This window comes from Portunus trituberculatus, chromosome 5, assembly GCF_017591435.1.
Source record: "Portunus trituberculatus isolate SZX2019 chromosome 5, ASM1759143v1, whole genome shotgun sequence".
Lineage (NCBI taxonomy): Eukaryota > Metazoa > Arthropoda > Malacostraca > Decapoda > Portunidae > Portunus > Portunus trituberculatus.
Window position 1 is genome coordinate 589,528 of NC_059259.1, and position 15,112 is coordinate 604,639.

The following is a 15,112-nucleotide window of genomic DNA, read 5'->3' on the forward strand; positions in this document are numbered from 1 at the left end:
TTTCACCTCTCCACTGTCTGTCCATCTCTCTCTCTCTCTTTCCACTGCTTTGTTTACTGTACCTCCTGTGTTATGAAGATTAAGTTAATGATTACTGTCTACCATCATTCCTGTACCTCGACCCATCTTTATTTATTCAGTGTTAATACATGTCATTCTTTTACAGTGCACAGTCACAGAACATTGAGGTTGTCTCTTCAGTGGTCAATACACAAAGCAAGGAGACTCTTTACATGTATATTTATAAAGTGGCCATACAAAGGAAGAATCCTCTCCAGTGTTACAAGCTTATACTTGAACCATAGACACTTTTCAGAGTTAACAAGCAATATAAAAATAGGTCACATAATTACTATACCTCTGTAGTAGGAGTGAGTCTGTCTGTCACATTAACAAAAGTCGTATAAATCCTCTCCGGGAGCACGGCTCTCTTCACCGGTTGCTCGTCTGGCTCCTCAAAAAATAACCATTATGAAAATACTAAATATCCCCATTATTATAATTATTACCATTATTATTAAAACTGTTATTAATATTATACATGTAAGCACGCCACACTAGGACACCATCGTCACTTTAAAGCATAGAATTACAGGAAGAGGAAGATGGAGGTGCATGGAGATCCCTGCAAGCTCAGGGATGCATGGCATGTATAAGGAGGCCACACACACACACACACACACACACACACACACATCTCCCTGAAGTAGCAGAGTTGCAAGGGTTCCTGCAAGTCCCTGATGACAATATTGATGATTATTGTATAATAGCTGAGATATGCAGCCAGGCACTCCTGCACATTCATAACCAACTAACTGCATACAGTTAGTTGGTAATGCTGCATATCTGCCTCACCTCACCTTAATGTGTGAACTGTTACATGCTGTGTGATGTTGTCTGAGCCTCTTGCTGGCCCAAAATAGATAGCACTGAAGTGATGCTGTGCTGTGTATGCATATGACTGTCTACACAAACTCAAGGTGTAGTTTTTAATGGTGCATGTTCACCTCATCCCCTAAAGGTGCATCCACACTATTGGCCATCATGCCCACACAGGCAAACACTGATACCAGATCATAATGGGTAGTGAGAATGAGGGATGATGACGTCAAAAGTGGAAACAATTCAGGCAAGGATCTGGTAACAAACAGGTTTACAAGATGTAGCATAGCCCACAATCTCTACTTGTTCATCAAGCAAAAGACTTACAGCAGGGGTTCTCAACCTTCTTCTTAAGAACCCTGAGTTATAAGACTAAACGCTCCACTTACCAGTCCAGGCAGTTTCTCGTGTTTTATGCAAGCTCACTCATAGGCAGCTGCCTCTTCATGTTTATTTGCCATTTTCTCACTTTTGATGTCGCCTTCATGCCTGTGACTCGGCTTCCGGGCTTGTGTATAATAGATCCAGAACTGGTATCACTTGTTTGCCCAAGCAGACACGTCTGATAGTGTGGACATGCCTGAAGTTTGTGAACTGTGAAGGTGCCATTTGTGGGCCTCCAGCTGGCCCAGAATGGAGGGCACACAGCAGGCAGTATGGATGATTCCTTCAAGCCCACACTGATGTAACATCTTGAGGATGAAATGTATCTCTCTCCTCCACCAAGATGGGACCAGTGTACACTCCACTCCACTCCACAACAATATGCTGTGACAAGTGCTTTATCTTTGGTGAATTGGAGAAGAGCTCTGAACAGCTCCTCTTCATCTCCAAAGTCCAGCTCAAGCTCTTCCCATTTCCCTAAGACCAACACCACACCCTCACAACAGAGCTACTTTCTCCCTCACCCTTGGAACAACTCGCCGTGCGGACGTTAATAGATATCATGACCGTGACTGACACAGCACAAGTAGATGCTATTGAAATGTTTTGTCTCGTGTAAATGCTCAAGGTTTGGAAAAATTATCTCAGAGGTTGCAGACACTTGTTGGGCAGGCCAGGACTCAGGACTCCACTTGATACCACCAGTGTGTGACTCACTACAGAGATAAGGAGTAAAGACTGTCTTTTGTTCATTATGAAAGCTACCAGAAGCATCAGCTACTCTTGCTAAATTTGACACAGACCAACATCAGCGGCTGTGGAGGTGACCAATGCTTACACTTAACTAAGAGTTGCATTGATGAAGCCACTGCAGCACCACAGGACTTTGCCTCCATCCCCTCCACCCTCACCTTCACCCTCACCCTCTGTGTGTTGGCTGCAGCTCCACACATCCACACAACCCCTGGCCTGGTACATGCTTGGAAGGCTCACCCCACGTCTGTCTGTCTGTTTGTCTGTCGTGGCCTCAGTCCATGCAAGTACAAATAAATATCTTAAAAGTTATCCTCAAGCCCTTATTATTGGTTATCATCACAGTTTTCAGCGTATAAGAAATGCTTTGCACTTCATCCTATGCCTTATGAGCAAAACCTCTCCGCCAGATCCCAGAATGGCAGGTTGCCGTGACAGACCAACAGAGCGCCCCTCAGTGCAGACCAGCAGCAGTGGCAGGAATGTCTCTCCTCTCCCTTGCCTGTGGTGGAGTGCCAGTGCCAGGTGTGCCACCTCCAGCTGCCTATCATGTGGTGGCAGGGCAGCAGGTGGTGGCCAGCTCCTGTCCCTCAGCTCTCTAATCCACGATTAAAAACACTGCTCGCTCACCACCACTATTTCCAAAGGTCATGAGATGACTGGCTGGGCATTCAAGAGTTTCTCTTGTTAATATTCAAGAAATTTTGTTAAATTTTGTTTTAACTTCAAGTGAAGCCTTAAGCAAGTAATGGTGGTGTGGGCAGTGTTCGAGAACATTTTGCTCTGCACATCTCACCGAGCATCTTGAGTTCATCTGAGGCGTTGATACATTACATGCATTGATGGGATCAGCCTAGCAGCAGCACAGCCACCAACCACCAGCCACTGCCTAATGCCTTAATGCCCTTGTGACTGGCCTGGCACCACCACCCACTGTAGTGGCAGTGGGTGCATCACTCCCTGGGCTCTCCATGTGTCAAATGTCCCCACCCAACCAAGACCATTATTCTGAAACACTTTGCTCTCACTGTGGCAACTTTCAAGGGACGCACAGTTGATCAGCCTTGTTCTCAAGGTTTCTTCCATTAATAATGTAGAATGTTTACTTCATCAGAATAAAAAAAACAGCCTTGAAAACCTGTGCAACTTCAGCCAGAGCCCTTGGAAGTAGCAGAGGTGCAGCCACAAGTATTTCAAAACATGGTCCCAGGCACTTCACCCACTGTCTCAATCTCTTGCCTCCCATCCGTCCATCACTACCACAACAGAACAGGACACCAACACTCGCTGCAGCCCAGCGGCGCCCCAGTCTCACTCGGCACCTCAGCACTGGACACCGATGCCCTGCAGAACCTCCTGCTCATGTGGGTTGAGGTGAGGCACGCAGGCGGGGAAGGCAGGGTGCTGGGCGAAGGTGGTGATGAAGTTAGTGAGGTACTGCTGCAGGTCAAGGCTGTACAGGGGGTCATTCACCTGCAGACCAGAAATGTCAATAACATTAGTCACTATCACAAGATAACATTACTCACTCACTCTCACTCACTCACTCACTCACTCACTCACTCACTCACTCACACACACACACACACACACACACACACACACACCGCGTAATGTAGTGGTTAGCACGCTCGACTTGCAATCAAGAGGGTCCGGGTTCGAGTCCCGGCGCGGCGAGGCAAATGGGCGCGGCTATTAATGTGTAGTGGAGTGTGTTCACCTAGCAGTAAATAGGTATGGGATGTAACTCGAGGGGTTGCGGCCAGGCTTTCCCGGTGTTTGGAGTGTGTTGTGGTCTCAGTCCTACCCGAAGATCGGTCTATGAGCTCTGAGCTCAGTCCGTAATGGGGAAGACTGGCTGGGTGACCAGCAGGCAACTGAGGTGAATTACACACACACACACACACACACACACACACACACACACACACACACACACACACACACACACAATGAGGCAATAAAAATAGACATAGATAAAAGGTGTAATATATGGAGGAGAGACAGAGTAGGTAAAAGAGGAGGAGGAGTCATGATGATGTTAAGGAAGGAGATAGTGATAAACCAAGTGGTATGTGGGGAAGGAAAAGCAGTACTGTATGTTAAGATACATATTAATAAAAAGAAATTAACAATCATTGGAACATATGTGCCACCAAAAACAAATTCATGGACCAATCATGAATATAAAGGCATGATAAATGACACAATAAGGAGTCTTATGAGAATCATTAAAGAAAGGAGAAAAGTGATAATAGTAGGAGATTTCAACTGTAAGGAGGTGGACTGGGAAAATTATGAAAGTGGTATGGGGGAAGAAGTCTGGGGAGATAGATTCCTGAACCTAATGATAGACAATATGATGGACCAAAGAGTAAAGGAAAACACAAGATTCAGAGGAAACGATGAGCCGGCGAGATTGGACCTAGTTTTTTTTTTTTACAAGTGGTATACAAATGAACGATGATATAAGACATGAGTGCCCATTGGGAAAGAGTGACCATGTAATATTAGAAATGGATATAGAAGAGGGAAAGGAAGATAGAGACGATTCATACAAAGGAGACCGATTAAATTACAGAAAGGCTGATATTGAGAATCTCAAGAACTATTTTAAAAACGTAGACTGGGAGGAGATGGAAAACTCAGAGACAATGCAAGACAAATATAACTTATTTTTGGAAATATGCAAAACAGGAGTCCGGGAATATGTCCCAAAATATAGACCTAAAGAAGGAAAGAAAGATTTGTTTAATGCAAGATGTGCTAGGGCAAAGGAGAAAAGAGATGGACCATGGAAAAGGTGGAGGAGAAATAGAAATCCAGAAAATAAAACTTCAAAACAGCAAGAAAAGAATATGCTAAGGTGAGAAAGGAAGAAGGAACTATGAAAAGGACATTGTCGAAAAATGTAAGGAACAACCAAAACTGTAATACAGATTCATAAATGGAAAAATAAGGCAAAAGAAACAATAGAAAGGTTAAAAGGAGAGAACGAGATGGTGGAAGACCCAAAAAGTATGGCAGAACTGTTAAATAGTAAATTTCATGAGGTCTTTACTAAGGAATCCAAATTTGAAAGACCACAGGGTAATAGAGAGATTGTCCATATGAAAAAGATTAAAGTAACCAAGCTTGAAATAAAAGAGTTAATGAAGGAACTGGATGAAGAGAAGGCAATGGAACCGGATGAAGTCTCAGGCAGAATATTAAAAGAATGTAGAGAAGAACTAGCAAGTCCTATATACATCATAAAATGTTCAATAGAAAATGGAACAGTACCAGTAGAATGGAAAAGAGCTGAGGTGGTTCCCATATATAAGAGCGGAAGGAAGGAAGAACCTTTAAATTACAGACTGGCATCACTAACTAGTGTAATATGCAAGATGTGTGAAAGAATAATAAAGAAACAATGGATTGAGTTTCTTGAAGACAACAAATTATTATCAAATGGCCAATTTGGTTGAGGTGAGTCGTGTGTAACATTTATTGAGTTTCTACTCTAGAATGGTTGATATAGTACAAGAGAGAGAGGGATGGGTTGACTGTATTTATTTATATTTAAAAAAGGCATTTGATAAAGTGCCACATGAAAGATTACTATGAAAGTTAGAGGAGAAGGGTGGCTTAAAAGGAAGCACATTGAGATGGATGGAAAATTACTTGAGGGGGAGAGAAATAAGGACGGTAGTTAAAGATATGAAGTCCAAGTGGAGAACAGTAGACAGCGGAGTGCCACAGGGGTAAGTATTGGCGACAATACTTTTTCTCGTACATATAAACGACATGCCAGAGGGAGTGAACAGCTACATAAATCTGTTTGCGGACGATGCGAAACTGTGTAGAGTCATAAAACAAATAGAGGATTGTGAAATATTGCAGGAAGACTTAAACAAGATCTGGAAATGGAGTAAAAAATGGGAGATGGAATTCAATGTGGACAAAGGCCATGTCATGGAAATGGGAAAGAGTGAAAGACGACCAGTGGGAATCTATAAGATGGGAGATGGAGTAAAACTAGAAAAAGTAAAAAAGGAAAAGGACTTGGGAGTGACGATGGAAGAAATCAATCAACCGGTAAGCCATATTGATAGAATTTTCAGAGACGTATAATTTGCTAAGGAATATTGGATTAGCATTTCACTATATGGATAAAGAAATGATGAAGAAATTGATAAGCACTAAAATAACACCCAGATTGGAATATGCAGCAGTGGTGTGGACCCCCCATAAAAAGAAACACACAAAGAAATTGGAGAGGCTACAAGACTGGTTCCAGAATTTAACCCCTTCAATACGGTCACGCCTATGTAGGCGTCATGAAACCCCAGTAGCATATACGGTGACGCCTACGTAGGCGTCATATTTCTTTTCTGAGCTTTCTTCAGTTCAGTTGTCCCGTGTAGTGTGTTGGATACCAACTATACATGCCGTATGCTGTCCTTGAAATCCTAGTGCTCCTCCTATCATCCTTGTCTCCACCAATCACTAAAGATAAGCTACATGTGGGCCTTGTGTCTAAAATTACCCAATGGCATAGACTGTTCCCATCTCTCTTTCTCTCTCTCTCTCTCTCTCTCTCTCTCTCTCTCTCTCTCTCTCTCTCTCTCTCTCTCCATTCCTCCTCCCCATCTCCCTTCCCTCTCCCTCTCGAAGATAAGTTACATGCGTCCCGCCTTGTAACATTCGTGAAAACACACACACACACACACACACATACAAAAACAACAAATTTTCTAATCTCTCTCTCTCTCTCTCCCTCCCCCTCTTCCTCTCGAAAGATAAGCTACATGCATCCCGCTTGTGTCTAAAATATTAGCAAATGTCACTCTCTCTCTCTCTCTTTTTCTCTGAAGAGAGAAGCATCCACTTTCCTCTTCGAAGGCGATATAGTGACTAAAAAATAGCATCATAATGCAAAGACGATAAGTATGACAAGCTTGCATGAGTTTTCCGCGCTCGGGCGCGCGGCACTACCACCCGTATATCATACAGGCGGGCTTTTTTAACATCCGGCGCGAAGGGGTTAAAGGGATGACATATGAGGAGAGACTAAAAGCTATGGATCTACCAACCCTGGAACAGAGAAGAGAGAGAGGGGGATCTGATACAAGTTTATAAATTGATTGATGGAAATTGATCAAGTGGATAATGAGAAACTAATCCTGAGAGAAGAATATGACATTAGAAGCACAAGATCGCATAGTAAGAAACTGAGGAAGGAAAGATGTCTGAGAGATGTTAAAAAATATAGTTTCCCGCAAAGATGTGTTGAGACTTGGAACAGTTTGAGTGAGGAAGTGATGTCAGCAACAAGTGTGCATAGTTTTAAAAAGAAATTGAATAAGTGTAGATATGGAGACGGGGCCACATGAGCATAAAGCCCAGGCCCTGTAAAACTACAACTAGGTATACACACACACACACACACACACACACACACACACACACACACACACACACACACACACTAAAGAGACTAAAGGCTATGGATCTACCAACCCTGGAACAAAGAAGGAAGAGAGGAGATCTGATACAAGTTTATAAATTTGATCAACGGAATGGACCAAGTGGATAATGAGAAACTCATCCTGAAAGAAGAATATGACATTCGAAGCACAAGATCGCACAGTAAAAAGCTGAGAAAAGGAAGATGTCTGAGATGTTAAAAAAATATAGTTTCCCGCAAAGATGTATTGAGACGTGGAACAGTTTAAATGAAGAAATATTGTCTGCAACGAGTGTGCATACTTTTAAAGTAAGATTGGATAAGTGTAGATATGGAGACAGGGCCACACGAGCATAAAGCCCAGGCCCTGTAAAACTACAACTAGGTAAATACACACACACACACACACACACACACGTGTATTAAACTTGTTAAGTTTCTATTTGAGAGTTATTGCAGGACTTGAAAACAGAGATGGATGGGTAGACACAGTATACCTGGACATCAAAAAGGCTTTTGATAAAGTCCCGCACAGAAGACTTCTTTGGAAACTAGAGTACATAGGAGGACTGCGTGCAACCTTGCTCGAATGGACAAGAGATTATTTGAAGGATAGGGAAATGAGAACTGTGATTAAAGATACAAACTCATCTTGGGATAAAGTAACTAGCGGAGTGCCACAGGGGTCAGTGTTAGCCTCCATTATGTTTCAAGTTTATGCAAACGACATTCACATTGGGATAAACAGTTATATAAATTTGTTCGCTGATGATGCAAAGTTGCTAAGAGTTATCAAAACCAGAGAGGACTGTCAGCTGTTGCAGGAAGATTTAAACAAGATCTATGAATGGAGCAAGAAGTGGAAATTGGAGTTTAATGCCAAGAAATGCCACATAATGGAACTAGGAAAGAGTAAGAGAAGACCAATATGGAACTATTTGATGGGAGAGGAGCAAATAATGAAGACTAAAGAGGAAAATGATCTTGGAGTTATTATACAAAAAAATCTGAGCCCTGATAAACACATAAGCAAGATATTTGGACTATCATATAAGATGTTGATTAATATAAATTAGAGTGGCATTTTATTACATGGGTAAAGATGTGATGAAAAAAATCATCACAAGCATGATACACCCAAGGCTGGAATATGCAGCAGTGGTATGGTCTCCGAGCTCTAAAAAGGATATAAGAAAATTGGAAAGGATACAAAAGATTGTTACAAAGATGGTGCCGGAATTAAAGGACCTCATATGAAGAACAACTGAAGGAAATGGGAATGCCAATATTACAGGATAGAAAAGAATGGGGACTTAATAACAATGTATAAGATAGTTAATGATATTGAAAAGATAGACAAAGAAGACCTGATGCTGTTGACGAAAGAAGATGGAAGGACAAGAGGACATGAAAAGAAGATCAGGATAAGGCAGTGTGTGAAGGATATTGGAAAATACAGTTTTCCACACAGAATGGTGGAAAAATGGAATGCATTGGATAATGGAATTGTTCCAGCACATAGTGTGCATAACTTTAAAGAAAAACTAGATAAATGGAGATATGGAGACAGGACACTATGAGCCCTGCTCGAACCCTGTACAATACAACTAGGTAAATAAATATATACACACACACACAATAAAATAGAAAAAAGCTGAGAAAGGGAAGATGTCTGAGAGATGTTAAAAATTATATTTCCCACAAAGATGTGTTGAGACTTGGAACAGTTTGAGTGAAGAAGTGGTGTCAGCAACGAGTGCGCATAGTTCTAAAGAAAAATTGGATAAGTGTAGATATGGAGACGGGGCCACACCAGCATAAAGCCCAGGCCCTGTAAAACTACAACTAGGTAAATACACACACCCTGTAATATACAACTACAGTCCGTTCATCCAAAGAATCCAGGGCGAAACTGCTAGTTCGGTTGGCAGGCCTGATCACCCCCGCCGCAACTAAACCTTCCCAACACTTAAATTTTCTTCAAGTACATTTATTTTTCTTCAAACTATAAACTTGTATATCTATTGAGTTAAGTGAAGAAAAATAAATGTACTTGAAGAAAATTTAAGTGTCGGGATGGTTTATTGACGGCGGGGGTGGGCAGGGCTGCCAACCGAACTAGCAGTTTCGGCCTGGATTCTTTGGATGAACGGACTATAGGTAAATACACACAGACAAACAGACAGACCCACATGATGCAAAACGTTTCAGAGTAATAAGGAACATCAAGGTCTGTATGGAATTGCAGAAGAGAAGAGAGGAGAGGAAAGAGATGGAGAAGAGAAGAGACCAGAGCAGAGGAGAGAGACAAGACTGACAGCTGTCACTGTTGTCACCACAAAGAAACAGCATATCAGTGCCCTTATCATCCCTCCCTATCCAACGCAGACAACAATAACAACTACTCAGAAACAGTAAATGGTCATTATCACACTTGCCACACTCCCTCCATCATCATCATTTTCATTTAAAGTCCGCATTTTCCCATTTAAGGCGGGGTTGGACAGGCAATCTCCAGCAGCAGACAAACACACAGACACTCCTGTTCAATGTTAGAATGCTGACTTCAAACATACCACCACAGAAACACCTGATTAGCATTACACCTGCACCCCCCTACCCTCTCCCATCCCTCCAGCAAGGCCCACCACTCACAGCATCAGGGTCTTCCTCGTCGTCCACAGTGTCTGCGTCATAGCCAGGGAAGGCGCTGCACGGAGCAAACATAGAGGCAAGCGTCCCATCACCATTGGCGTGTCCGTCCTCATCCTCGTCCTCCCAACACTCGTCCTCACTCTCCTGGAAGGCACAGGAAAATGTTGTCAATGTTTCTTTCCTCAAAGTATGACAGGCAAAAAATTAAATAAAATAAAATAGAATAATAAAAAAATAAAAAATAAATAATAAATAAATAAATAAAATTAAAAAAAAAAATAAATAAATATATAAAACTCAAGAAACAAAGGAAGAAAAACAGCCCACTGAGGTGCCAGCAAAAAGAAAAAAGTTACAATTCCTGATAGTTTCTCTCTACTGGCAGGGAAAATCTAAATAAAATAATCTATATCTTTATTCTGATTGTTACAACTACTTCCACTACTCTACTATTACCACTATACACCAAGCTGGCAATCCCACACAGAGCAGCCCAGACCAACCAGACCTGTGGGAATCTATAAGATGGGAGATGGAGTAGAACTAAAAAAAGGAAAAGGACTTAGGAGTGATGATGGAAGAAAACAATCAACCAGTAAGCCATATTGATAGGATTTTTAGAGAAACATATAATTTGCTAAGGAATATTGGATTAGCATTTCACTACATGGACAAAGAAATGATGAAGAAATTGATAAGTATTATAATAAGACCCAGATTGGAATATGCAGGAGTTGTGTGGACCCCCATAAAAAGAAACAAAGAAATTGGAGAGACTACAAAAAATGGCTACAAGAATGGTTCCAGAATTTGAAGGGATGACATATGAGGAGACTAAAAGCTATGGATCTGCCAACCCTGGAACAGAGGAGAGAGAGAGGGGATCTGATACAAGTTTATAAATTGATTAACGGAATGGATCAAGTGAATAATGAGAAACTAATCCTGAGAGAAGAATATGACATTAGAAGCACAAGATCACATAGTAAGAAACTGAGGAAGGGAAGATGTCTTTTCCCGCAAAGATGTGTTGAGACTTGGAACAGTTTGAGTGAGGAAATGGTGTCAGCAATGAGTGTGCATAGTTTTTAAGAAAAATTGGATAAGTGTAGATATGGAGACGGGGCCACACAATCATAAAGCCCAGGCCCTGTAAAACTACAACTAGGTAAATACAATTAGGTAAACACACACACACACACAGGTGCCTTTGTTTGGACATGCAAAGTGTGCAGTCATCAGAGCAAAGGACAAAATCTTACTTCTGCCTTATGAAAAACTATACACTTTTAATTCATAAATAACTTAACTTTATTCCCACACCACCACCACCACCACCACCACCACCACCACCCACCACCTCGTCCTTGACCACCACCACCACCACCACCTCCCACCTCTTCCTCATCCCTGACCACAACCATCACCACCACCACCACCCACCTCCTCCTCATCCTTGGCCATGTTTGCGTCGATGGCATTGGCGAGTTCATTGATGAGAAGTTTGAAAATTTTGATCAAGACAGGAACCTGCGTCCACTGCTCTGCATGGGCAACGCGCTGGGAACGGGTCCTCATGCGTGCCTCGGGGGAGAACACCTGTCACAAAGAGAGAGAGAGAGTGAGAGGGTGGAGGGTTGGGCTGGGCTAGCTGGCTGGCTGGATGATGGAGGGAGGGAGAGAGTGAGAGGGTGGAGGGCTGGCTGGATGATGGAGGGAGTGAGAGGGTGGAGGGCTGGCCTGGGCTGGGCTGGATGATGGAGGGAGGGGGAGTGTGAGAGGGTGGAGGGCTGGGCTGGGCTGGGCTGGCTGGCTGGATGATGGAGGGAAGGAGAGAGTGAGAGGGCGGAGGGCTGGGCTGGGCTGGATAATGGAGGGAGGGAGAGAGTGAGAGGGCAGAGGGCTGGGCTGGGCTGGATAATGGAGGGAGGGAGAGAGTGAGAGGGGGGGTTTCCCTTGTGTAAATGGCCATGATGAAGAAAGAATGGATTAGAGTGAAAGGAAGGGAAACACTTTATCTCCATTGATACAAAGAACACATTACAAAACAGTGACTTGTGTAAGAGTGCATAAGAAAATAAAGAGTTTTCAGAGTAATGTAATATTCCTCTGGTATTTCCCTATTTTAAAAAATATACAGGAGAAAATTATCAAGTTATAAGAAGACTGACTGTATAGAAAGAATGCATTACAGAAGAGTGATGTGTGAGGATGCTGAGAGAAAATAAAGAGTTTCCAAAGCCTACAATATTTCTCTGGTAGTTCCCTATTACGAGAATCTTACACGAGAAAATGATCAAGTTATAAGATAAGAAGACTGACTGTATAGAAAGAATGCATTACAAAAGTGATGTGTGACTATGCAGAGAGAAAAAACAGACCTTTCAAAGACTACCACAATATTTCCACAATATTTCCCTATAATGAAAAATATACAGGAGAAAAGGATCAAGAAGACTGACAGTATAGGAGGTTTGAATCACTAAGCCAACACTTGACTACTACAAACACTGCTAGTATTCAGTGTGTGGCTGGATTCCTTTCATGTGAATACTCTGAGGCTTGGACAAAGAGTATAAGGTTGAATAGTGAACCAGATGAAGGAGGAAAGAACAGGTCACAGACACAAGAAGAGAAAAGCAACAGAGATTAAGAAAGAAATTATGGACATGGTCTTGATCATAGAGAGAGAGAGAGAGAGAGAGAGAGAGAGAGAGAGAGAGAGAGAGAGAGAGAGAGAGAGAGAGAGAGAGAGAGAGAGAGAGAGAGAGAGAGAGAGAGAGAGAGAGAGAGAGAGAGAGACCAAAACTATATTAATCTACCTGCTCTGCCTCTCCAAACACACACATACGGTAGTTAAAGATATGAAGTCCAAGTGGAGAGCAGTAGAAAGCGGAGTGCCACAGGGGTCAGTATTAGCGCCAATACTTTTCCTCATTTATATTAACGACATGCCAGAAGGAGTGAACAGCTACATAAATTTGTTTGCGGATGATACGAAACTGTGCAGAGTTATAGAGTAAAAGGAGGATTGTGAAATACTGCAGGAAGACTTAAATAATATCTGAGAATGGAGTAAAAAGTGGGAAATGTAATTCAATGTGAACAAAAGCCATGTCATGGAAATGGGAAAGAGTGAAAGACGACCTGTGGGAATCTATAAGACGGGAGATGGAGTAGAACTGGAGAAAGTAAAAAAGGAAAAGGACTTAGGAGTGACGATGGAAGAAAACAATCAACCAGTGAGCCATATTGATAGAATTTTCAGAGACATATAATTTGCTAAGGAATTTTGAAGTAGCATTTCACTACATGGACAAAGAAATGATGAAGAAATTGATAAGTACTATAATAAGACCCAGATTGGAATATGCAGGAGTAGTGTGGACCCCTCATAAAAAGAAACACAAGGAAGTTGGAGTGACTACAAAAAATGGCTACAAGAATGGTTCCAGAATTTGAAGGGATGACATATGAGGAGAGACTAAAGGCTACGGATCTACCAACCCTGGAACAGAGAAGGGAGAGAGGGGATCTGATACAAGTTTATAAATTGATAATGGAATGGACCAAGTGGATAATGAGAAGCTGATCCTGAGAGAATATGATATTCAAAGCACAAGATCGCATAGTAATAAGCTGAGAAAGGGAAGATGTCTGAGAGATGTTAAAAAATATAGTTTCCTGCAAAGATGTGTTGAGACTTGGAACAGTTGAGTGAGGAAGTGGTGTCAGCAACAAGTGTGCATAGTTTTAAAGGAAAATTAGATAAGTGTAGATATGGAGACGGGGCCACACGAGCATAAAGCCCAGGCCCTGTAAAACTACAACTAGGTAAATACACACACACACTCACCTGGTCTCCCTGCACAATGATTCCCTGCAGCCTTGTGTCATTTGCTGTCACTCCATGCTCCAGCAGCTTAGCCAGCGCCACAGCACTCACCTGCAAACACACACAGGGAAGGGAAACATGAGAGCAGCAGGGAAATATGAGTGGGAAGTGTGAGAAACAAGGGAAAGATGAGTGGGAAGTGTGAGAAACAACAGAAATATGAGTGGGAACTGTGACAAACAAGGGAAAGATGAGTGGGAAGTGAGAGAAACAAGAAATATGAGTGGGTAGTGTGGGAAACAAGAGAGGAGCAGGAAAAGTGAGTGGGAAGTGAGAGACATGTTGGGTTACGTAAGGTCAAGTTATGTTTGGTTAGGTAAGGTAAAGTAAGGTGGATTAGCTAGCTAGGAAGGGGAATTAAGAGAAAGGGATTATGCTAAGCAGTGACAGAGAGGAAGAGGGAGAGGCAGTGAAGAATGTGTTACAGAATAGTGTAGAGCGAACTGTCTTAAATGGCATGGTTACGTTAAGCAGTTAGTGTGTTAGAAAGAGAAGTTAAGAGACAGGGATTGTGTTAAGTGGAGAGGTGAAGGCAAGGATGGGAGCAGGGGAGGAGGTGAGAGGTGAAGGCAAGGAAGAAAGGAGAGAAAGGGGGGAAGAGGGAATGATGGGAGGAGATGAAGCAAGTGGAGAGTGTGAGAGATGTGTTATGGCTGTAGGAAAGTGTCTCAGGTAAAGGTGGAGCTGATGGCCAAGGAAATGTAATACCAGGACACAGGGAACAGATAATGAGACAGTGGAAAAGGTGAAAGAAATGTTAACAGTAGTGATGGAAAAAGAATATATAGGTTATGGTAAAAAGAAAGATATATTGAGGTAACCAGCACTCAAGTGGGCCTTTTTTTCACATTGTTACCCTTGGCTGGCTTCTCTCCTGCATTAAAAGAAGTAAATAAGTAAATGTAAAGCAAGATGGAAGAAAAAATGACAAAGATAAGAGAGAGTGAAGAGCAGAATGGAGGGGCAGTGTACCTGTAGACTGGCAAGTGAGGTGGTGATGTTACTATTACTAGCACATCTGAGAAGAGGATTACAAATATGAAACACTTAAAATGCACTGAAACTGTACTACTAGTCGCTGAAAAGGCGTTGTT

The 15,112-nt window shown here is 42.2% G+C and overlaps 1 protein-coding gene and 1 non-coding gene across 2 annotated transcripts in view; one reads left to right on the forward strand and one right to left on the reverse strand.

Annotated features, from left to right (window-relative positions):
- Positions 1 to 223: 223 nt before the first annotated feature.
- The window catches only part of LOC123516079 (importin-9-like), a 47,424-nt gene continuing 32,535 nt past the window's right edge, over positions 224 to 15,112 (reverse strand). Inside the window, exons 15-18 of the mRNA XM_045275132.1 lie at positions 13,980 to 14,069; positions 11,567 to 11,722; positions 10,124 to 10,267; positions 224 to 3,492 (exon numbers count right to left, since the gene is read on the reverse strand). Coding sequence (XP_045131067.1) covers positions 3,343 to 3,492; positions 10,124 to 10,267; positions 11,567 to 11,722; positions 13,980 to 14,069 — 540 coding nt within the window. The 3' untranslated portion in view covers positions 224 to 3,342. The remainder of the gene's footprint in view (positions 3,493 to 10,123; positions 10,268 to 11,566; positions 11,723 to 13,979; positions 14,070 to 15,112) is intronic.
- Trnaa-ugc lies at positions 3,624 to 3,696 on the forward strand. The gene has a single exon. It is a non-coding gene; the product is annotated as a tRNA-Ala (tRNA).